Source organism: Athene cunicularia (genome assembly GCF_003259725.1).
Source record: "Athene cunicularia isolate RWA chromosome 1 unlocalized genomic scaffold, athCun1 chr1_part2, whole genome shotgun sequence".
In the NCBI taxonomy this organism is placed as follows: domain Eukaryota; kingdom Metazoa; phylum Chordata; class Aves; order Strigiformes; family Strigidae; genus Athene; species Athene cunicularia.
In genome coordinates this window covers 31,880,083-31,904,291 of record NW_020799092.1, presented here as the reverse complement: position 1 = coordinate 31,904,291, position 24,209 = coordinate 31,880,083, and the positions used below count along the sequence as shown (strand labels likewise).

Sequence of the window (24,209 nt, the reverse complement as noted above, 5' to 3'; positions counted from 1 at the left end):
GCAGTGTCTTTGATCCATCACTGGTCTCATATTGAAACAAAACTGTACTTCATACTTAGTTTGATCTTAAAAATCCATCTATATAGTCAGTTCATTTTTCTGATTTGATTGTTACTATCTTAAGAAAAATGTGGATATGAGGCAGGAGCTACAGAGATATCCATGGCTGGATTACACAGCTGAGATGAATATCCGGAGTGAAAGATTATGCTGCTAATGAAGAAATTATTATGAGGATGATCTGTATCAATCTGTTTGATATATTCAACTCGTTCTGCCAAAAACTGATTAGGAATGAGTGATGCAGAGAATAGCTATGCTGGCAGATGAAATCAAGAGATCTACTGCAAAGCTGAGTGACCTTTCAGATGGGTAAAGATATCTGAAGTATTGCAGTAACTACAAACAGAGCTACTATCCACTTCTAAAGGGTCTATAACATTTTTCTAAAGGGGGGCATTTATTTGATTGCATATTTAAAATGGAATCAAGGTATAATTGTGTGATGGGATGGCTACTTGGATGTCCTAGTTTATTAGCTTATATCTTAAAAATTGTCTTTGATCTTATGTGCCAAAATAGCTTTATTTTTTGATTTGGATTTTAATTGGTACCTGTAGAGAATTCCTGGATTAATTGTGCAGCGAGGAAAATATCTTAAGAATTGTGTAATTCCATTAAATTTCAAAACACTTTACTTGATTTATAGTGTAGGGGCACAGTTTTGTAAGGGTGGGCTTGAGAAGATAGACAGTGTACTGTCCTGCTTGATCCTGACACTAGCTGTCTGGCTTAGCAAGACATACCACTCCCTAGTAACTTTTTTAACAATCAGGGAATGTGGGGTCAAACTAACCTTATAAAATTTAGCTTGTCTCTGTTTGATTCATCATGATGTAATGTAGTTGCCTTGCCGGTTAATTTCTAATATTGTATAGACCCTACAAGTAGTAGAATAGCCCAAGGTTGCAGTGATTTCTGTGACTTTTCCTAAGAGTTTTGGCCTATATTCTATTAATTGATTTTGTTTTAGAAATACCTTTGGGCTTTATTAGAGTTGCTCTTGCACAGAGTTGTTTGCAGATCCCATAATTTGTCTTTGCTGTTGGTATTCATTCAGACTACAAGATTCTTATCTGCTTGCTGTTGTGAGGATGAATTAAGGTTTGTTTTGAAACGTAATGTTTGCTCAAGACTTCATTGCCGGGTGCTATTCTCCTAGCAACAGGATTTAGTTTTGATGTTTGAACAGCTGGCTGATTTGTAAAGAAGTGTGATGAGTTCTGGTCAATCTATATAGTGATATAGTCTTCAGCTTTTAAAGCTATTAACTGTGTTTACATCCGCCTTCTCACTTATAAGGCTTACTAAGGTATAAAGGAGATTAAGAAACTGCTATCTTTAAATAAGGTAATCAATGATGCTGGACTACTTTTGGTTTAGTTTTGGGCTTTTCACTTGTTTTCCAGCAGTGAAAAACCCTAATTGTAACTAGTCCTTAGCAATGGACCAACAGTTTTCTGAACAGCACTGTTCCTTGTTTGGCTCTCTTACTGAGAAGCTTAAAGATAAAATGTACTTTTATTTTCTACAGAAAATCTACTCAAATCATAGCTAAGGCAAAAAGATGTATGTTTTTTTTTTTGTGCTACGTTGACTGGTAGAATGTACCAGAGAGGACTTTAATTTTCTCTTTGTGGGTTCAGCATGTTCACTAAATGTGTTTCTGGTAGTTTTGTGTGTGCAGAATTTCCAGATATCATCAGGAGTTGTGCTTACTAAGAGGTAGTGAAACTTGCTTCATACTTGCCTTTTTTAGTCTTGACAGACTAGTTCCAAAACATGACGCTTTCCAAATAATTGCATCATACCTAACAGTCTTGAAAATATTTTAGTAGCTAAAATTATTAGAAAACAGATGACCCCTTCCCACTTCCATTCAGACATTTACTTAAGCATATTTGAGTTTCACTTAGTGAACAGCTATGCTGACTTCAAGTGAGTATTTTAAATATCCCCCTAGATTCAGTTCAAAGGAGATACTTAAGCTTGGCTGGTCAGATTTTTCGCAGTGAAACATGTCCCACACTTTTGCCATATGATACTGTGGATGAAATTGTTATCTGTAAAAATTCTCAGGCTTCTTTGCAGAAAAGTACCAATGTTTAACTTATCTCCCACATCCTTAGCTATTTTTTTTTTCTTGTAACTAGCAGACCTTGCAGTTAAATTATATGTATGGGTTGTGTGCCCTTTCTAGGCTTGGGATTTCTGTTACTGGCAGTATAAAGGCCAAGGAACTGTATTAAGGCTAATATTTTCATCTAGGCTGAGTTGAAGGCCCCGGTGTTCAAAATCTGAGTAACAAAACCCTTGCTTTTAAACCATAACTTAAGAAAATTGACAGGAGATGACAAATGAAGTTCAGCTTCTTCAGCAAAAAACTTGACTAGGAGTGGGCTAAAGTTCTGTGTGACTCCATCATACCAAACAAAAATAAACACTTTTTTAAAGACTGACTGGTGCAGACTGTGACTATGTGTTAGTTTCTTGTCACTAAGATAAAATCATTAGAAAGTATAAGAAATGAGATAAAGAAACATGTATTGAAATAAAAATAGATGATAGAATCTGATCTAGAATAGTATGCATGACAGCTCGGAAAAGCTTACAGAATTAGGATTGGCAGAGATACAGAGAGTTTAGTAGGGAAGAAGTCTGGTAAAGAGAAAAAAGAACTGAAGAAAATAGGACTCTTTAAATAACACTTCACATAAAAGGATGCATAGTTAATGTTAAATTCAGTGGCATAAAAGGTAAGTGACATAAAAATAAAGTTCAGTGACAAAAGGTTTTCTCTGAACACAGAGGTGATCATGGTGATTTTTGATTTTAGTATCCTCTTTGGCAATAAATGTAATCAGAGGGAGAAGGTTTGAAAAGTAACTTGGGAATTACAGCAAAAGTAATATTATAAAGGGGATAAATCTCCTCCAATTAGTTAAAACCAAAACTTATGCCTAGCATTAGATTATCCTGGATTGGTCTCCTGTGGTGGGCAGGGGTCCCTTTTACTTCTTTCAAAACTTCAGTACCATGCATGTGGTATAGGACTAAATAGCTCAAATGATCAAGTGTAATAGTTCATCTGTTCCTGTACAATGAGTCCTGTTCTCTTGCAGCACTGGGTCACAGAGAAGATATTTTTCTGTGTATACTTGTCAGTTTTCACAGTGGCTGTATGTGTGTTTTAACTTCATTCCAGTGAACACTGGATAGCATGTTGTTTTTTTGTTTTGTTATAAAATTAATGTAGAATTGAGTCAGTATTTTAAAGATAAAGACAGAAAGCTACTTCATGAAGCCTATACTCATTCTAAAATAGTTTCTGATTTGCTCTGAGCATGGATGGGAAATGAGGAAAATGAAGCTAAGACTTACTGTAAATCATGTAGTTTGACCACCTGCATTTTAATACTTGATGCTTTCCCATATGAGGCTTGGTTGTCTGCTGTTTCTAACTGTGCTAAGCTTAAAGCTATATTTCTTTTTTCACCCAGATGTTTCTTAGATAAAGCGTGGCTTGTTTTTTTGTTTTGGTGGTGAGATTTTTTTGTTTGTTTGTTTGGGGTTTTTTAGAAAACTTAAGTGACTCACTTCTGGGAGGAGAAATGTTTTGGTTTTGTCTTGTCAAGCAGCCTTTCAGAAATGAGGTTCTTCCATACTGTCAGGGATGCCAATATGATGCATTTGACTGTTTCGTAAAAGTGTGCACAGATTTAAGGTGTTTCCAGTCCTTGAGTCTGATCTAGCAATTGCATTGTTGCAAGTGAAGTTTGTTGCTAACTTAATTCCGTGAAAGTGAGGAGACAATAGGAGCCTCCCCACACCTCACACAACCTTCATCGGCAACCTGAAGTTAAACTGTTAAGCCTGTCTGAGAAAACACCATGACTTCGATGAGAAATGGGGGAGGGGGGGGGGGGAATATGGGGAAGCCATGTATATGAAAAAATAATTGCAAACTCTCCTTGGGCCTGTGATATTAAAAGGAAAAAATGAGAAAATGGGAGACTTGGTATGATAGCAGGAAAGGTTTGAGGTGAGCTAGGAGAGAGTAGTCTTTGGTGGGCAGGAGAACAGAAAATGGAACATGAGAAAATGACAGTGCAGTAAGGAAGGTATTTTGGAGGTGAAGAATTTGTCAGAACTGTGAGGGACAGGCATGTTTCCCATATAGCTCATGTACATAATTGAAGCTGTTATTTCTGAGTCTCTACATATTTCTTTTTTTTCAAATGAAAATAAAGTGAAAAATGCTGATGGTAATGTCTCCATCATGTCCAGTGGAGGACATTACTAATTCTAAGCAAGCATCTTCTGTCCTGTTTGAATACAAACTTGAGGGTGTTACTTTGTGGAGCAACTAGGCTTCCAGTGAGACATGCAATATAAGTGCTAGAAACTATGTTGGAGGCATATGAACCAACAAATATCTTCATTAAAATGAAGTTAAAGATAGAAATAGGATAAAATCCAGTACGGTGGATTATACTAGAATAATATAATAGCTTTTTGAGAGCATTTTCAGACAAAATGTAATGGTTGTCATCTCTCTGGACTTGAGCAAAGCACTTGAATTCAGTTCGTTGTAAGAAAATATTAGAAAGGATGGAAGTTGAGAAAGGAATTGAGAATGGCTATAGGAAAGAAGACAGTTGAAAGAACAGTATTTGTTTGGGTTATAAATAATCTTTTTATTTTCAGTAATGGGTATGATATGAGAAGTAGAGCTATGATGAGACACAGTTGGAAGGTATTGCCTGTAAGAAAGAGGATTATGGTGTTATCTAAAAATGATTGAAATAATAAACATGCAAACAACTATGACAGTATAAAAATCAAGGCACCAGACTTAGGTCACAACTGAGGCTTTTCATATTAGACTAGAATTTGAAAATTCTTAATGGAAAGCAAGACCTGGGCTGCTTGATCATAAAATGGCAATGAGCAACCAAAACAGATTGGATCACAAAAAAGAAACTGCCGTCTAGGATATGTCAGGATGAGTACAAAATGGACCTCAAGTGTTACTGCCTTTGTAAGGCGGTAGCAACATTTTTGATGATCATTAAGATTTTGGTTGTCCATGTTCAAGAAAGATTTGAACTGGGAGAGTTACAAAGAGACGGTGATTGTATTGCAAAACCCATCTTAGACTTGATTCTCACTTGGTATAGCAAAATAAGCCTGAAAGATGATGTGGTGGCTGCCTATTAAGCAGCAGCACTGGCAAGTTAGGAAACAATTTAAGAATAAGGGCATTATTGTCACAGGGGTGAATTAGTGAAAACAAGTCATAAATAAAATTAATCTGGAAATTGAGTATTGTAATTTAGTATTAGAGCAGCGAGGTTCTGAAACGTGCTCTGAAGTAATATAGTGGAAACAATATACTTACCTGCTTCTGAAAGGCAAGTTAAGTTCCTGTATTACATGGTTCTGTGATAGCAAGGCTACATGTGATAAATCAGGCATATTATCCTCTTCTGGGGTCCTGGCTCACAGGGTAAACTCTGTTCTTCTGCAGGACCTACATACTTGCCTAACTCTGGAGTCTGTGTGTCTTATCAAATGGGCTTATATCCATTAAAATCAGCAGAGGGGAATTAAGTTTAACATTCTTGGCAGGAGTCCAATCAGTGAAATAATGTAGCTTTTCACTCCTTTAATTTTAGATGTGATGTGGCTTGGTCTTTTTTGTAGTGTATATGATGGCATGATACTTGCAGCAAAATCAATAAACTTTTGTAGAAGTTTTCTTTTTTTTCTTTTCTTTTTTTTTTTTTTTTTCCTTCCTTGTCCTTTGTTTTGCTGATCAGCTCATATGGTACCCCATACTGGTACACAAAAAATCCAGTCTGCTCCCCTGACAGAAAAAAATGGCATTGTAATGCGAAATGAACATTTTTTAAAACTTTTTTTTGAGTGGATAGCCTTTGTAAACTACTTTAATGCAGTGTCTGTATTCCTAATGTGTTGTGTGTTAAATAAAAGAATTTAATATGGTGTTTAATAGTGGCATTACAATTCAGTTTTATGTCTGTTTTACAGCCTATTCGACACTTGAAATACTCATCCTTTAAGAAATCCTTGCTGGGGAGTGTTTCTGACAGTGGAAATGTAACGCTCTGGGATGTAAATAGCCAGAACCCATATCATAATTTTGAACATACTCATAAAGCACCAGCTTCAGAAATCTGCTTTTCTCCAGTCAATAAGCTGCTGCTTGTAACTGTAGGTTTGGATAAAAGAATTATTCTCTATGACACTTCAAGTAAAAAGTGAGTATATTAAAACCTTGATTTTTACAGGATCCTTAATTGGTTTTTGTAAACTGAAAAAAGCATGCCTAACTATGACATGAAATATTTCATTCAGATGACATTCAAAATGGTTGAAGCGGTTGGCCCTGTCCCATAGTCTATTTTGCTCTTTTATTTAAAAAACAAACCCCCAAGCAATCAGAAAAACCAAGGCACGTGGGAACTAGTTGAGGTGCTACATATGAGTGACCTCTCCCAAGTGCTTGTGTATGGGCTTTTCTTGTTGATACAGAGCAACTAGCTTCTGTAAGGGGTAGTACAGTCCGTGAGGACCTACAGCTGCCTGAGCTTAGCTTGTCTGCTTTTCTATTTCAAGGTATAAGACATAACTGTGGTGCACAAGAGTTGCTGAGATAGTGAGACTTAAATATGGAAGAGTATTGTTTGAAAAAGTAGGAAGGATGGGCTGTATAGCAAGAGGGTGGGATGGCAAGAGGTTTCAGTAGGTTGTGCTTTCACAAGAGTCTAACTCTAGTTTGGAAGGGTGTAGAAAGATGTGAACTAGGACCTGAAGTTCTTCCTAGAGTTGTGGGAAGGTTAGAGTTGATAGACTTGGGAAGCTAGAGGATATATGTAGCATGATTGCTGCTGGAAACTATACCATTTTTAGGATATTGTTTTTCACTTTTTTCTCATGTTATTTACTAAACTGCCATGTTACATGGTTTTTGAATCACATAACAGCTGCTTTCTATACATACATATATATATGTGTGTGTGTGTGTGTGTGTGTATATATATATATATACACACACATACACACTGATATATAAATAGTGTAAGTTTTGGTCAGGTTTTTAAGTTAAATAATGCTGGTGTCAGAACTACTGTTATGAAGGCAATTTGATCCTGTCCTGGTGAAATCTTTTCAGGCATATGCAGTCTTTAATTTCTTAAACATGAGCACTTAGTATAAGCCTAATCCACTGTTCCATCACTGAATTTACTTGGTGCTGAAGTGGAACTACTGACCTGTAGCTGAATTATGAAAGCTTTTTTTAGATACTGTTTTGAAAAGTCTACTTTTGAAATCTAAAAGCTTCTTTATGTTGTCTTTTTTCGTGGTTGAAGGTTGTTGACAACAGTAGTAGCTGATTTTCCTCTGACAACAGTAGACTTCATGCCTGATGGTACTACTTTAGCTATAGGATGTTCCCGGGGAAAAATCTGCCAGTATGACTTAAGACAACTGACATCAGCAGTGAAAACAGTTATTGCTCACAAAGGCTGTGTGAAATGCATACGTCTCCAGTTCAGTAGCACTTTTTCCAAGGTAAAAAAACTTCCCTGTTTATTCCTTGATATGCAGATTAATGAAAGCCAAGCATAAGTTTAAGTTCTAAGAAAATGTTAGCATTCAATTTCTAAGCACTATAGATGCCAACAGAAGTGTTTCATACCAACACAGAAATTATAAACTGCTCAGTCTCAAGTGCCATTTTAGGGGGCTTTAATGTGGAATTCCCCTGGCTTCTAGCCTCAGTGCAGAAATGAGTGAAACTTTAGTCTTAAATTTCCTGCTGTGAATATGCTGCCATTGCAGATCAGTTTGTGGCACCTTAGATTCACTTGTAGGCAGTAGCAACAAGCTCTCTGATAGCCCTTCCACTTAAAGGGAAGACACACGCTGCCCATCTTAAGGTATTTTGCATGGTCTTATATGTGGTCTTTTGCAGACACATATAAACAGTGGAGAAGTTGATTAAATGATAGAGAAGACTTAAGAGGTTTTTCCAAGACTTCATTAGACTCTACTGTGTCCAGAAATCCCACACATCCATTTAGTGCAGATGGAGAGAACCTTTTAAGTGGGTTCTTTTACTGCTCTGAGACTTTCTTCCTTGCATAAGACACTTGCTGCTAGTGGTTGATTCTTTCTTTACAATTTGGAGTCCCTAATAATGTAACCTCTTATTTTTCCTATGCCTAAACCTAGGATCAAAATTGGCTCATGCCAGGTCACTCCATTGTTACCTTAAGTTCTGTTGCTGTTCTTTTCCAGGTCCACATAATATTCATATAATAATACAGATGTTTCCCATGTTCTTTGAAGTTATGTTAAGATACATTTTTTTTTTTTTACATTTGTAAAGGCATATCTCCTAGGCAACCTTTACAACTTGAACTGAATTTTTAGTATTTTGAAACAGAAGGAATATTAGCTTATATTTTTACTTTTAGCTGAATAATAACTGAGTAATAACTTCTCTTAATCTGTTTGGGGTTTTTTTGTTTTTTTTTTTCTTCAGTCTAACCTTACAGGTTCTTCAAATAAACCTGTATCCAAAAGAGTAGAAGTCAAAGCTGGTAGTAATCTGGGAGAAATTCAAAATACTGGCATCAAAAACATTGCCTCTCAAGCATCAGCAACAATTTCATCTCATCTGACATTGCCAAATGAGAATAAGGGAGGAGAGGTTCTTCAGGAAAAAACAGGTAGTGTCTTCTTCCTACTCTTATAATAATATTTGGCGTAATCTAGAAAATGGAAGAAATATTTCATGCCTTGACCATTGCAATATAAAAAATTCATTGAGGGAAGGGCATTTGTTTGGAAGAACTGTGTGTATGTGCATGCACATCTGCACCTTTTTTCCCCTCTCTTACTGTATTAGACATACTATGAAACTGTGGGTCCTACTACAAGCTTTAGAAACATGAAGTTTAAAATTCTCTAATTGAAGTATGTATTTAAATTTTAAAGGAGAAAACTGTGGTGATACTGTGGGGTTGTCTTTTGCATTCTGACTTCCTGTAGATTATCCTTAGGTATGTAATGTATTTTCTGACACAATGTCTTTATGGAATGTAGACCTAATGGTTTGTAATTCTATTAATAAACAAGAGTTACAGACCTTATCTAAAAAAACTAATGAAACAAAACACGGGGGAAAAAAAAGCCAAACACAACAAACCAAAACACAAGACAAACCTAGTCCAAAAACCCAAGTGAGAACTGAACTGTATTTTTGTGTGAGGCATCATTTCAATATCACATGGTAGGAAAGATGTTAAATATAGTTGCAAGTATGATTAGTTGTATAACTGTACTTGCTATTTATGCTTCTGAAATTAACAAGTTCTTTATAAGAATTCTGAGCATTATTCTAAAATTCTGCCACTGCGTGCAATGTGCTCATAAATTTTTATTTAATTCGAGAGTTCTGAAAACATGGTCAGATCAGTAACAGTGTTAGTTTGATTCTTGAAAAAAAGATCCTCAAGCCATTTTAATGCAACATCACTTTTCCCCTTTTTAAATAAGGAGAAATACTCTTAGCAATAGTGATTAGGCAATAAACCACTGCAGATCAGAGAGATGTGTATTAATGACCTCCTTTGGGTATGCAGTGAAGTACGAGGTGAGGTAGAATGCTTCCTATGTATGCAAGAAGTAATGCTAATCAACATTACTGAATGGTGTGGAAAATTTTATTTCAGTTAAAATAAAGCTAAAAACAGGCTTTCTGTCTATATTTGAAGATGTAAGGTGTAACAGCAACTAAACAGGACCATGCAAAAGTAAATAAATGTTTTGAGAAAAGGAGGACTTACCCAGTAAAACACTTACTTTTCCTTAAACTGAGAGTTCACTTGAGAAATAAAGACCTCCTTATACTTCAGAAGATAAGGTCTTTAAACTTACAAATGGAAATGGATGAGAGACCACAAACTGCATTTGTTGTGTGGTAACTCTTCTAGACCCTGATTATGGGGTTTAACTTTGGAGAAATAAGGGCATTTAGTAAGGTGATCTGATAGCATATTTAAAGCAAAAAACCCATCTGCTCATACAGCTTATAAATGTCTGAGGCTTTTTGTCACAGGTATTTTAAAGTACAAAATATAAAGGAAGTCAGAATGTGATGAGAAGTTCGGATGTACTTTGAGCTGGCATCCTATAAACTTCTATTTAACAGCCATCCCCTGGTTTAGGTACTTACTATGTTTAGATTACTGGGAATGGGTAAAAATATACAAAACATATTTTGCTCTATTTTATATTATGCTCTTTCCATGTAGATCCTTTGTAGATTCTGGCACAGGTTGATTCTGTGCTTCTAGTTTGACTCAGTACCCCAAGTATTAACTAGCAAGTGGAATCCTATGTATATGTCACAACTGACACATATGAAGGAGTGGAAAACATGATATATTATATTTAAAAGTGAAATCTCAAGCCTGACTCAAGTTCCAGTTTATGTAAATACTTGACACAATTAATTGTAGTCATCCACACAGTCACATTTGGGTCACTGGAACAAGTAATCCTACATAGAAAAGTAGTACAGGTTTTCTGAACAGTGATTTGTATATATTTTTTTAAAATGAAAGTAGCTACAAAGTAAAGCTTTTGTATTACAGGTGATTTATTTATGTTTTGCACAGCATGAATGCTTTTTGCCTAGATCTTAACTTATATAAGCGAAATCTATGCACTTTTAGAGTTAGGAGTCCCGTGAGGGCAGAATAGCAGCTTCACTACAATACTGATCTGGTTTTTAAACGAATGAAATTGTGAAAGTTATTTAGGTGGTTATCTTACAGTCAGTTCACTTCTCCATGTATTCTTCATCTAAAAACTGTAGTTTGAATAATTACTGGGTGGTTTTTGGATGTATGATAGGCTTCCATTCTGTAGATACCTGTCCCTGCTACCACACATAAAAGAGCTAACTTTTTTCCCTGGATCGGGTCAGGACTAGGGCTTGAGGGTGGAGTGGGGAAAGGTTCAGGAATGTTTCATTTGACTGCAACTATAACCCCACTCTGATTTCCTAATACTAGAAATAAGCAGAGAATATCCTAACATCAGGTAAGCTTTCGACTAAATGTTGCATAGAATTTGCCTTAGAATGCTTAATGGCCCCAGTGAAGCAGACTTCTCCTCTTGCAGAAAAAAATTAAATTTTGATCACTGGAATGTGGTTACCTTCTTAGCAGATGGTGCATTCACTAGTTTTCATTTCACCTGATACACTATACATTTCCTGCATCCATGATGTAGATTTTTCTGAAAATGAGTGCATTCTCCAGTTTGACAACTCTCCTTTTTAAAAAGAGGAAAGGAATCACAGGATCATCAAGGTTGGAAAAGACCTTGGAGATTGTCTAGTCCAATCATTAACCTCACACTGACCGTTCTCAACTACACCATATCCCTCAGCACTATGTCGACCCTACTCTTGAACACCTCCAGGGATGGGGACTCCACCACGTCCCTGGGCAGCCCATTCCAACACCCAACAACCTGTTCTGGAAAGAAATACTTCCTAATATCCAGTCTAAACTTTCCCTGGTGCAACTTGAGGCCATCACCTCTTGTCCTATTGTTACTTGGTTAAAGAGGCTCATCCCCAGCTCTCTGCAACCTCCTTTCAGGTAGCTGTAGAGGGTGATGAGGTCTCCCCTCAGCCTCCTCTTCTCCAGACTAAACACCCCCAGTTCCCTCAGCCGCTCCCCGTACAACCTGTGCTCCAGACCCTGCACCAGCTTCGTTGCCCTTCTCTGGACACACTCGAGTCATTCAATGTCCTTTTTTGTAGTGAGGGGCCCAAAACTGAACACAGGAATCGAGGGGCAGCCTCACCAGTGCCGAGTATAGGGGTAAGATCCCTTCCCTGTCCCTGCTGGCCACGCTATTGCTGACACAAGCCAGGATGCCATTGGCCTTCTTGGCCCCCTGGGCACACTGCTGGCTCCTGTTCAGCCGGCTGTCAATCAGCACCCCCATGTCCCTCTCTGACTGGCAGCTCTCCAGCCACTCCTGCCCAAGGTATTTGAATCCAGCTGAATCTTACTTTTGTTAATAAATATCTTAGCTTTTAGTCACCTGTGTTGGCAGCCAATATGAGGAAGTTAAAGTTGACCTTCTAACTAGAATCCATATAGAAGGTTCTAAAGTGTTTGCTGGACTTACCAACCATCATGCTTGCTAAGAGATTGTTTAGGGATAATGTATGTTATTTTTTGAAACTGTCAATTACTAATTGAACGTTACTGTCCTTTTAAGGCTTTCCCCATAGTTGCAGCTTGGATGTGATTCCATCTAAAGAAACAGATCATGGAAAAACTGCTGATTTAAATAATTTTGATTGGAGTCGAAGTAGTTTAGGAGATGTGTTTTCTCCAGTCAGAGATGGTAAGTTGCTAATATGGAAATGTGTAAAGCATCATTCATCTGCATATAGCATAACACTGACATTTATATGTTACTGGCTGCTGTACTTACTCGGTATTTTAATATGTCTTTGATTATTAACTTGATGCAATGATATGAATATTGATGTAGATTTCATTAATAAATCATTTATTTATGTTCTTGTATTTTGTAGATATTATCACGAGTAAAGCAAATGAAGATTCTCAAGGAAAAGGAGATGGTAAACATACTTTCAGTATGTTTTTCTTTGTCAGTGGTACGCCTTTGGAGGCCTATGCTAGTTCTTACATGCTGATTTTGTTGTACCATTCAAAATAAATGATGAAAGCAGACACTGAAACAAATGAACTTTTCTGGAAATTTTCTAGCACAATGAGGTGCTAAGACACAACATGGTAACAGGAAATCAGAGTGTGGTCCTAAAGTGATTTTTGTTTTTCCGTTATGCAATTTATAATGAGATGTAGAGGCTTTTCATGTTTTATTACTTTCATAAGAACTGTGACAGTATAAGTTGGTTTTAAGGATTTTTTTTTTTTTGTGGGGTTCATTTTTTGGATGATTATTTTTTTGTTTATTTATTTTATGATGGTGTGCAGGTGTTTTAATTGTGGGTTTGATTTGACACTTGTGTGTTTCACCTTTTCCTTTTCGTTTTAGGTCTAGATTTTCAGTCCTACCTTTTGGGTTTGGATTTTCTCCCACAGCTCACTACTGCCTTTCCTGTAAAAAAACCCACAGTGTGCAGTAGTTCACAAGGGATACGGTCTAGCCCATTACATGTACTTGTGGGATCTTCAGTTAAAGAAGAGGAAGAACATCCAGAGACTGACACAAAGAAAATAAATACTGGAAAACAAGAAACTAAGGAAGTGTTAAAGCAGGTATACTAATTCTTGTTGTTGTAAGTGGTCGTTTTAGAATCTTGACAGAATAATACTACTTGAAGGAAAAATCCATAATAGTATCCCAGCTAATGTTATTTTGCAACTCTGTTCACGCTATTAACACAAATCTGTAAAATGTTGTTCAGTTTAAGTGCGTTGGCCTTCTCTCTTAAACAAGCTCAGGTTACAAAAGTCCACACGAAACAAAACTCAGCTAGCCTGAGGAATGTTTTGATTTTTCTAGTAAATCAAGAATGATCATTATTTGGTTGCACCAGTACGATTGATTGTTGTTTGTTATGTCAGTTCCACCCTCTTCTTTCCCTATTCTTCATCTCCCTCTTCTACCTTGAGATCTCTTTGACATACTTCTGCTGAGACTGTAGTCCCTTTTGTATTGTTTTTGAGAAGTCTGAGTTTGCTAGGAATGATATGTTTAACTTCACCACAAAATGTTTGATGTGAAAATTAAGAGGCCCCACCTTTTGCAGTCCCTTCTCTATGTGTGCACTTGAGGCAATTTTGAATTAGCAATCAGTTTTTAAGATATCTTGCTAGAAAATGAAAAGCATCTATTTGTGAGTAGATTCCTAAACCAAAAATGTTTGAATGTGTGTTCCTGAAAACTTAGTCTTCAAGTGCAATTAGATAATTGTAATAAGTAGAGTTCATGTTTTTTAAATTATTATTTTTATTGTCAGCTTTCAAAATCGAGCTCCTCAAGTGCAGAATCTGTAACTTTAAGTACTCTACCATCATCCACTGCTGTAAAGGCTCCTGATACAAATGAGAGACCAGTGAAGAATATTCAGGCCCATCCTGCATATGATCTACCAGTAAATGGTACTATATCAACAAGTAAGTTGATAATTTTGGCCCAGTTTTAGGTGTGGCTGATTGTGAACTTGATGTGAAACCTGATAAAATGGCATTAGCATTAAAACAGTACACCCAATCTTGATTCTTCTGTAAATCCAGTTAGCCCTCCTGGAACATCTCTAATTGCTTCTGAAAAGACTTTTTTTTTTTTTTTTTTTTTTTTTTTTTTTTTTAACTAGGTAATATTTGAAGTAAAATATTGACAAGCCTCAACACAAATAAAATCTCTTGTACTACATTACACTGATTTTTTTGGTAACAATTTTTATTTATTTTATTTTTAATTTGTAAAGATCCAAAGATAACATCACCTGTCACTGCTGGAGTTGCCAGTTCATTGTCAGAAAGAATAGTAGAAACCATTGGGAGTAGCAGGCCAAATGCACCTCTGACATCAATCCAAATAAACTTCATTCAGAATATGATACAAGAAACAATGGATGATTTCAGGTACTGGTATTCATGCAGAAGACTTGTTTTCAGTGATTTTTTTTTCTTAGTAAGATGTTTTAGCATCTCCTTTAATAAATTCCTACTTGCATTCTGAAATTACACTATTAATAGCCCTAATCTTGGAAATCTAGGTATCAAACTTTATTTTAATAGCTCTGATGACTAATTAGACCGATGTGTCTGAAGGCTGTTAATGCATGGCTTTGCTAACATGTTTTCAGACTAAGTGTTCCTGTACTTCTTGGATGGTAAACTTATCTGCATAATGAGGTCCTTACTGCTTTCATGAAGCCTTGTGCTGATTTCTTTCCCTCCGTGAGCATTCCCTGTCCTAGCAGAAGTTTCTCTTGAAGTTGACACTGTGGAGCGTTTAATCTAGACATTGACTTGTATTGGCTTTGATTGTTGTTAGCTTGGCATGTATAAGGTAAAATAGTTTATGTATTTCTACTGGTTAAGCTTTACATTAAAATAAAGTCTGAGCTGTAAATGATGGTTGGTGTCAGATTACTTTGTGTTTGTGGATACCTAACTAATATTCCACTTGTCATGAAAGAAGTAAGTCAAATTAGTGTGGATTTAGAGCGGAGTTTGAAGGAGATGGAGCAGGTGAGAGAGTTGTATCTAGGTGATCACTTCCCAACCCATGATTAAGATTAAGTAGGTTGACTGATATGGTGGAGGGGCAAAGGATTGCCAGGCAGGGGAAGTCTTTCTGTCTTGATGGCAGAAAACCAAAGTAAAACTAGCTTAGTACTTAAGTCTGTGTGCTATGGCTGTTCTGTGTCTGCCAACAGAAAAATAAATTGAATGTTATTAAATATCTTCAAATAAGAATATAGTATAGTAAAACTCCTCTGAGACTTTTTTTTTGGTGATAATCACACATCTGATTAAAAAGTGTAACTTCCATATGGCTTAAAATGCAGTCTGTGGATTCCAGATGTTTTTTCTTTAAAGTCTGTGTTCAGGTATCCCAGTGTTGGAATGCATGCTTGTCAGTCCTGTACTCCTAGTGTCTGAGATCTGGAAGCTCAGAGATTGTGTTTCTCTTCTGACCTACACTTCCTGGAGTAGCTGGAAGGCTCTACTGGCTCTTTTCCCAGTTGTAAATTGTGGATACATTCAAACATGCATGTAAAAGATTGTTTGTACTGAGGTCAGTAAGAGGGAAGGGAGCCATTGTAAGCTTCTCATTGATATAAAGACTTTTTATCCTCTGGAATTGGAGGAGAGAATTTTTATCGCTTTTGCCTGAAATCCATTCCTCTTCAAGTAATGGGGAAAACAAAAGGACCTTAGAAAAGGACCAGGAGGAATATGTAACTCATTTGGTTCCAAATAACTGCTTGTTTCTTGAACTTCCTGTCTTTAGGAGATAAACTACATCTTTGGATTTCTAAGCTGCCAGCTGGAATCTGTGTTAATATACTCAAAGAATTGCCTCTAACAGGAGTTCTGGAGCACAAGAACCTGTGGAAATAGGAAGTGAAGAACATACTCCCTTTTGGGTTTGCTATATGTTTTAGGAAAGGAGAATGAAAAAAAAATCTCTGTATGTCTGTCTTAAGAAATGCCTTACTTTCTCAGGCTGTTGGTAGGCATAGCACAGTATTTGGTGTGAGATGATTGCACCATGATGTGTTGTTCAGGAAGAGCATATGTGCCTGACTGCTTTCTTGTGAGCTGTTCTCCTCCTTCCTCAGTCTCTGGAACACTCATATTAGTGTAGTGTTCAGAGGGTATTTCCAGGCTTGGCTCTTGTAGTGTGGAATAGTTGTCCATGAATTGATGTGAATTTGTCAATTCGTGGACAACACTGACAGTACTTCTTATGTAGATTAACCGGGAGCATTCTGTGGGCTTGAGGATAATGTATCATTTATCACAGTCGATGTTTTGGGCCCTTTTGTAGAAGAGTACTGAAAGCAATACACTGAAAAGCCGTATCTTCAGTTACAGATAAGTATCTTTCTCTGTGGTACATATGATCGAGGGATTGAAAATCAGCTTCGGTAAAAATGAGAGAACTTTACAGCTCGCAAGTGAAAAAACAAGTCTTTTTGTACACTGAAAAAAAAAGGTACTTACAGAAGTCAATGTTGTGACAGAAGTATTACAGAAAATAAGTGGTAGAGGAGTATGTTTAATGGCTTAAGGGTTTTTAGACTCGTTTCACAGTGTCATGAAGGTGAGAAAGTGGAGCTCTGGGTGCTGAGGATTGGAGAGAATTACTGCTTCCTCAATAAAACTAATCATTGTTCTTTTTGCAATTCTTCTTCCAGAGAAGCATGCCATAGAGATATTGTGAATTTGCAAGTGGAGATGATCAAGCAGTTCCATATGCAGTTGGTATGTACAAAGAGCATGGTGGGAAATACACTGTCTTCATTTTTAGTAATAGAGAGGCATGCCAACTTCTCAGAAAACTGAAAATCAATTTTGCTTATTAAGAGCAAGAAAGGGAGGCTTAGTTATGAAGGAGAGGGGAAACAATCATTTAGAATCTGTTGAACTATTTTATTCTTGATAAATAAAGGGAACATATGCGTTGAGTAGGTACCATGAATTCCGTTATTTCAGCAGTTATAGAAAGACAAAAGGGAAACAAATTCCAGTGTCCATTGGAAAGGACCAAGAGCTGGGTTAAGGAGGAGCTAGATGGAATTCAGGTAGAAAGCTTCACTTACAGGTACTGCATGCATACTGAGCTGTGTTCTGTGTTCTTTAACTACACCTTTTTATGGATCTTTGTTCTTTTGATCTGCATTAAAAAGACCTTGTCTCGGTACTGAACATTTTAATGGAACCTGCATTAGTAGATTCTCATCCTGAAGAAGTGCAAAATATCCTTTGATAAATTATTCACTAATGTATTAATGATCAAAATACTGTATGTCAGCATAAAAAAACCCCTTACTTTTCTTATCAAGTTTTTAAAAACACTATTATCTAGGTTATTTAATTTTCAAGAGATATGAAAATGGATAAGATAAAACAGGAATAACTAACTTTACAGCTACTGTTTGGGACTTTTTTCTTTTCTCTAGAATGAAATGCATACTCTACTTGAAAGATACTCTGTAAATGAAAGCTTAGTAGCTGAAATTGAGAGACTACGAGAAGAAAACAAAAGACTGAGGACTCACTTCTGAAAGATTTACACTGCTAACTTTATTAGCATGAACTTGCTACAGGTGGTATGTTGCTTATGACAGATCATCCATCATCACTGAAGTATTTTATGAAGACCTGCTATTATTTTGAACATGAATCTTTTCTTCTAAATAAGCAGGTGTAACATAATATATACAGTGTTACAAATTTTATAATTACATAAAGAACACTTGCATACACATGCTAACCACATTGAAATACATCCTTTCAACAGAAAAACTAAAAGGATAAGTACATTATCAGAGTTCTAGCAATATGTGAAGTGCCTTTTTATAAACAAAATCAAACCAGGAAGGATGCCTTTTTCTGTAAGAATTTTTGGATATACCTGCTTTTCTGTCTTCTTTACTGCTGTCAGAAACAATCACTATAGCTTATCTTTCAGATACTTTTCTTAGAGAAAAAGGGGAGAGAAAGCTTATCATCTGCGTGACATGGAGCCTTGTTTATAAGGAGTTGGGAAGTACTGCATTCAGTTAACTAGTCAGCTCTTTTATCCCGAGTAAAACTAGAGCTTGAAGATATTCCCAAATTCAGTGCCATGATCTTTCTTACTGTATCCATAAGTCTGAAAATTGTGCTCGTCTGCTGTGAGCTATGTTGCAAATGCTCCTTCAACTGCACAATGAGATTTCTGTTACAACTTTAGCTATGAAATGAGAATTCTTTTTATTTACATGTATTTGAATATTGTCATAGCTTGTCCAGAATGAATGCAGCTGTAGACTTCAAAGTGTAAGGATACTCAGCCATTAATATATAGCATTGTGTATATGCAGTCTTTCAGTCTTTGACTAAAGCATCTTTTGTGCCTCCCCCTGCTTCCTTTTTATTTGTACTGGACAACACTTAGTATTGAGCAGTAGTTATGAATCTTATTAGTTTAGCATTACTGTAGCCTTTTTGAGATAGCTGCACACCAAATCTAACTCATATCTTAGTTGTATGATTAACATTAAAGAGAAATCATTACTTTGGTAGCATAATGGTATCATACTTCTCTGTAAACATTTCTGAAATAAAGCTCAGTATGAAGTCCTGACTGCTGAAGTTCATGGGAGGTTTGGCTTGGCCTTTATGTGTGCCAAGAGATTAAATTAACCTCTATTTAAATTAAATAAAAATTTTGTATTAATTAAAAAATTTATCTGAATGACTTCTACAACTGCTTTTTGCTACTTAAATTGTTCTGGAGGCTTCTTAATTTTCCCACTAATATTTGGTTGCTTCTTTTCACACAATCAAAAATTAAACAAGGAGAGTCTGAGAACACGGTGATTTAATTACTTACGGTGTCTAGTACTTAAATCCATGATGGCACACTTCTACTAAATGAGAAAGCCATAATCTATAGTGTAACTTATTTTTACATGTTGTAAAACTAAAAAAAACACCCCTGTCTGTACCTTCTGCCTATCTTTAACTTTTTTTCAGAAAGAGACCCTTCTTTTTTCATGTCAGATAATGCAAATACAATCTTGTAGCAAAATGAGGGCGTTCGAGTAGTCCTTAATATTAGGAACAGGACTTTAAATGTCTGCAGCTCTACTGCTTTTATAAGCTTTTAAAAACATTTCTATATCAAATATAACTTCATGGTGAAAGTAACTTAACTCATAATGTAGAGAACTCTTATAAAAGTTCATAGGATGTGTAAGCTTGACACTGACCACACAGTTTGTGAAGACAATGGTAGTTGAAGGTGGCAAAAATATCTTGCTGTTCTTCTATGAAATAACTTTGCATATTTGCATCTTTTAATTTGTTCCCCAAGTGCTCTTGCTAGTATACCCATATCACAGCAGGGAATGAGGTAAGTATCTTGGGTATTTGGCTTGTAGATAGTTTTCTTGATTCCCAAATAGAGGTGATTATAGCAAGAGTGACTAAAAGGAGATATTTTGGCCTTTTAAAAAAAGATTTTTAGGGCTTTTTTCCCTATCTCAGGATTACTATGGCACAAGTGGCTATGCGTGCTGTGTGGAGACTCAATATGCCTACCGCTGTAGGGGTATGTTTTGCCTTGTACACAAATCTGATTTGTATGTTAAAATAAATCTTGTTTCAACTTTTTGAGAAAAAAATGCTGTCGTGACCTACTTATTAAAGAGAATAATCTGTATTCTAATTGTTATACCTCATCAGGTGAGAGCCTGATCCAAAGAACATGTTGAGATCTACCTGAAATTCTTCAGTAATTTATTTTTTGCTTCTGTGGCTTCATGTAGACCATCAGATCATTTTCACAGAAATATTACATTACCTCATGCTTTCGGAGTAAAGAACAGATGTACAGTTCCCCCTTCTAACTTGGAAACTGTTATGACAGAGAGATCATGTTCCAGCTAAAAACTATGTTCAAGCAGATGTTTTGGGTGGGGGGAATAATCTTGGCTCCTAAGATCCTAGTGAGTTGGAGATCCTGCATCTTCCTAATACTTAATTTAGGGTGCATCTTTTTTTAATTCCCTTCTCTTTCATGCACATACCAGACTTCCTGTGATGGGAAGTTTCAAGGTATGTAGGGTTTGAAAACTGATTTTTTGACTGACTTATTCCCATAAAAATGTAAAATGTATCCTTACATCCTGTCAGCAGCCCACCAGTGCCTGATACACACGCTCTGCTGTTTGTAAACACCACAACAATGATGAATTTGAAAGTTGCTCACTGCCCCTTCTACACCAAGAACAGGACCTATGACAAGCAAGAAAATGCTTTACAAACTGCATAGCTAAACTGTAGAGTTCTTTGCTAGAATGTTCTGGATACTAAAACTTAAGATGAGAAATGGTCACAGATTACTTGGATATAAAGGTAATGAATCTGATACTGCTGGATGCTTAAGACTGACAGGTGACATGCTCTGTGCTTGCCCACCAGTGTACTTACACCTGTGTGGTCATTACTGGTGCATGTCAAGAGCTGCATCTTCTGGTCTGGCTCAGTACGTCTATTTTTGCATTACCTCTTGCAGTGCACCTGTGGGATGATGCTTAACACGTTCTGTAAGAACAGAGTGTGGAAAGAATCTCGTGCTCTTCCTTAAACATGCTACGCCAGACACTGGCAAAGATAAGATACAAGGCTAGAGGGACAAAACTAAAAAATTCTGAAGTGTTTTCAAGATAAAACTGTGAAAATAGCTGTGAGGCTGGATGTCTGTACTTCATTGTCTACGGAGAGACAAGTACCTGTGTTCTGACATTTCACATTTTCATACTTCTGTCTGGCACAGCTATAGTACAAGGAAACATAACAGTGGAATTGTCCTCAATGATGATTTCAAAAGTAATTGTGAACACATCCTTTTTAGTTCATTTTGGCAGTCCAAACTAATATTTGTGGGACTAAGCCATGAGAAACAATCATTCAGGTGTGGACAATAGTCTGTCGTATCTGCATCTAACACTTTGCTAAACAGTCAGTTTTACTGAAGTTATAGGCTCATGTGAGATGTTTTCTTCTCATCGAAAACTAGCCTAGGGTTAGAATGCTAATGTTTTCAAAATAAGCTGATGGAAGCTTTTTTGGGGCAGTGCATATACTAAACTGGATTTTCAAGAGTGTCTTTATGAGATGGGTGGGGGGGATGACACAAGATAAATTATTCTTGGTCCAGAAGGCACCTCAAGATTTGAAAGCAAGCTTAGAAACCTCCACATTATTCTCTCATCACCTGGATTTAGACAACTGATGACTATAAAGCAAATGGAAGAGAAGCGTAGACTGGTGATATTTATTCCTCAACCTCATTGCTACTTAAAATATTCAGACCTAAACTCAAGTAGAAAGTGTCATTCTTTCATCTGGTCAGATTGTATCAGGACGAGATATATGGTGAGGAAACAAACTGCCCCTTCTTTTTTGGACTGTGCTCATCTTGAAGCAGTTCTCATCTCCAAATGCTGATGCAGCTAAACAGTAATGCTTATGGTGTGATGGGGCTCCACAATGTCAGAATTTTTGTTTCTGTCTTGGGGCTCTAAAGTCAACTGATTAGTGTCCTAAGCCATCCACTCTCCATCCCATACTAGCACTAGCAGTTCTCATAAACAACTTCCCAGCTCTGTGTTGCCTGCTGTCTCACATACCATCCCTGCTGTAGATGTGACTTCCTTTGGAGGGGAATTAAAACTTGTCATTCTACCTCTGAGGATCACATGAAATCTGTATTAGCTGTAAAAAGCTTCTTATTAGCAGAATATTGTTCTCCCTTAGTTCTAACAGGTGCGAGTTGCAGCACCAATGGTCCTGCTTTGGGCTCTACATCTCTTGAATTCATCATTTGTCCTCTCATTCTAGCTAAAAATACCAAGGGTCATATAATTGAAAGTTATTATGGCTCCCATCCAATTTCTTACCCTACAAAGTTCTGTCTCTAGATGGAAATTACTGAGACAATGCTTTTTCAGCCTATTATTTTGCAAGAATGATAATTCTGATTTATTCTTTTCATCCCTCCTTGTCCTCCAAGTAATGGAGAAGGAAACAAATTACACAGAGAAAAGACACATGAGAAAAGAACACAATTTCCTATACAGGTTATTTACGTACGAGTGCCTCTACAGATTATAAAACTGTGTATTAGCTAAAACAGAAGTGTTTCAGAATTAATTTTTAAAAATTAGTGCTATGAATAAATACTAGTGCTCAGCTGCATTACTATAGCTCTACTTACCAGAATGGCTGAATACCCAGAGGTGTCCAGCTGGAAATATTTTTTATAATTACCAAGTTGCAGAGGGTGAGCTGTGTTTTCTGAACAGTGAGTTCTTCATATTTTTGTAAGGTCTAAGACTGGCCAATCAAAAATTAGGGCAAACAAACCAAATTAATCATTTTTTGAAAGCTTTGGGCTAAGCAGATGGAATTGTCCCCCTAATTTCAGAGCTTCCAAACACAAGCAGTTCTGGGTTTACGCTGTTCCAGTTCTTATCACTGAACTTCCTTAGTCAAAATGCTGATGCAGTTTGTTATCCAAGTCTACAAACAAAATGGTGCAAGATCTGTCTAATGCTTTAATAGTCAGAGTGCTTTTGTCTGCTACTTACTATCATCCGCTCAAGTTTTAAATTTCCAGTATTACATGTCTGAAGATTTGTCCTATAGTTATTTTATTACTGAAGTCTACCCTCTTGACAAGAAAAGTCAGCAAGTCTTGAAAATTAAGGCAAATTTAAATTGAATAGACCCTATGTTCTCATGCCACAATACACAAAATTCTTCCCATGCCACGCTGATCTTAAAGGAATTGCATGTGGTGCTGGAGCTCACACTCCCACTCTTCCCCACAGCGTGGAGAAGGAATGTCACTGTGCTGCGTCTAAAATACATGTCCCGAGTCCGATATCTTACCAGCTCCTCCAGCTGTGGGAAAGCTGCTGGCTCGCTGCCTCTCAGCAATGACAGAAGCAATTACAAGTCTCCTTCCCCTCAGAGGTGTTTGGCCCCTCTCCTGACCCCTTCTCTGGGGTGGCGCACAGCAATGTCTCATTCTGCCAGCACCGGCACCCACGCCCAGCTGCAGGGCTTCCTTCCACAGGGGTGGATGTGCTCCACTTGATGTAGGTCACACCATTAGTGGAGACTCACTTCCCAAGGCATGTCTGGGTGGGGCTCACAAATAGCTACATCAATGCCATTGCTTGTTTCCATAGTAACTTCGATGCTTCAGAAGGAAAAGACAAAAAAGCCAGGAACAACAGGAGACATGCAGGGAGGTAACTGCACTTCAGTGGCATGTATTCGAGTTGCCCTGTGCTATTCTGAAGTGACAGAAAACCCAAGTGTGACAGACAAGTGTTCTCCAGTGATGATACTACGATTTCTGTAATTGCCCATCCCATAGCTGATTTTGCTATTTATTTTGTTTAGTTTTGGGGTTTTTGAAGGTTACTTTCTACATCAGCTGTTAGGCAACCAACGATGGCATTGGTGTGACTGTTAGGTGTCTCCACTTGTAAGTGCAATATAGGGGTCACTGGTACCAATGCTTTGAAATCTATGCCATGATTTTTAGAAACATCAGAATTTACATATAAAACCCACACAGGAGTACCACTGGCTCCAAACAAGATAGGCATTGCTCTACCTTTTTAAACACCTTTATTTTTGTAAAGTTGAAATGTATTTCAATTTCATGTGGTTAATTCAAAGTACTTAATTGATGCTGACCTCTCATGTTTAATGCCAAGTCAGGACATGTAGTATATGCATTTATTTCACTATTTTAAAGCAGCTGAATTGTGTTTCTGCCTTATT

The 24,209-nt window shown here is 36.9% G+C and overlaps 1 protein-coding gene across 2 annotated transcripts in view; it reads left to right on the top strand.

Moving 5' to 3' along the window:
- The window catches only part of NEDD1 (neural precursor cell expressed, developmentally down-regulated 1), a 28,904-nt gene extending 6,377 nt beyond the window's left edge, over positions 1-22,527 (top strand). The window contains exons 5-15 of one of the 2 annotated variants that reach the window (XR_003400384.1): positions 6,115-6,344; positions 7,458-7,659; positions 8,636-8,822; positions 12,400-12,528; positions 12,722-12,769; positions 13,210-13,433; positions 14,138-14,294; positions 14,609-14,765; positions 17,054-17,120; positions 17,819-18,082; positions 22,517-22,527. Coding sequence is in view for 1 of the 2 variants with exons in the window: in XM_026868207.1 (XP_026724008.1) it covers positions 6,115-6,344; positions 7,458-7,659; positions 8,636-8,822; positions 12,400-12,528; positions 12,722-12,769; positions 13,210-13,433; positions 14,138-14,294; positions 14,609-14,765; positions 17,054-17,120; positions 17,819-17,923 (1,506 nt within the window). In the remaining variant the exon portion in view is untranslated. Of the gene's footprint in view, positions 1-6,114; positions 6,345-7,457; positions 7,660-8,635; positions 8,823-12,399; positions 12,529-12,721; positions 12,770-13,209; positions 13,434-14,137; positions 14,295-14,608; positions 14,766-17,053; positions 17,121-17,818; positions 19,548-22,516 lie in introns of those variants that run through there. The other variant, XM_026868207.1, reaches the window with a different exon arrangement.
- The last annotated feature ends 1,682 nt before the right edge of the window (positions 22,528-24,209 follow it).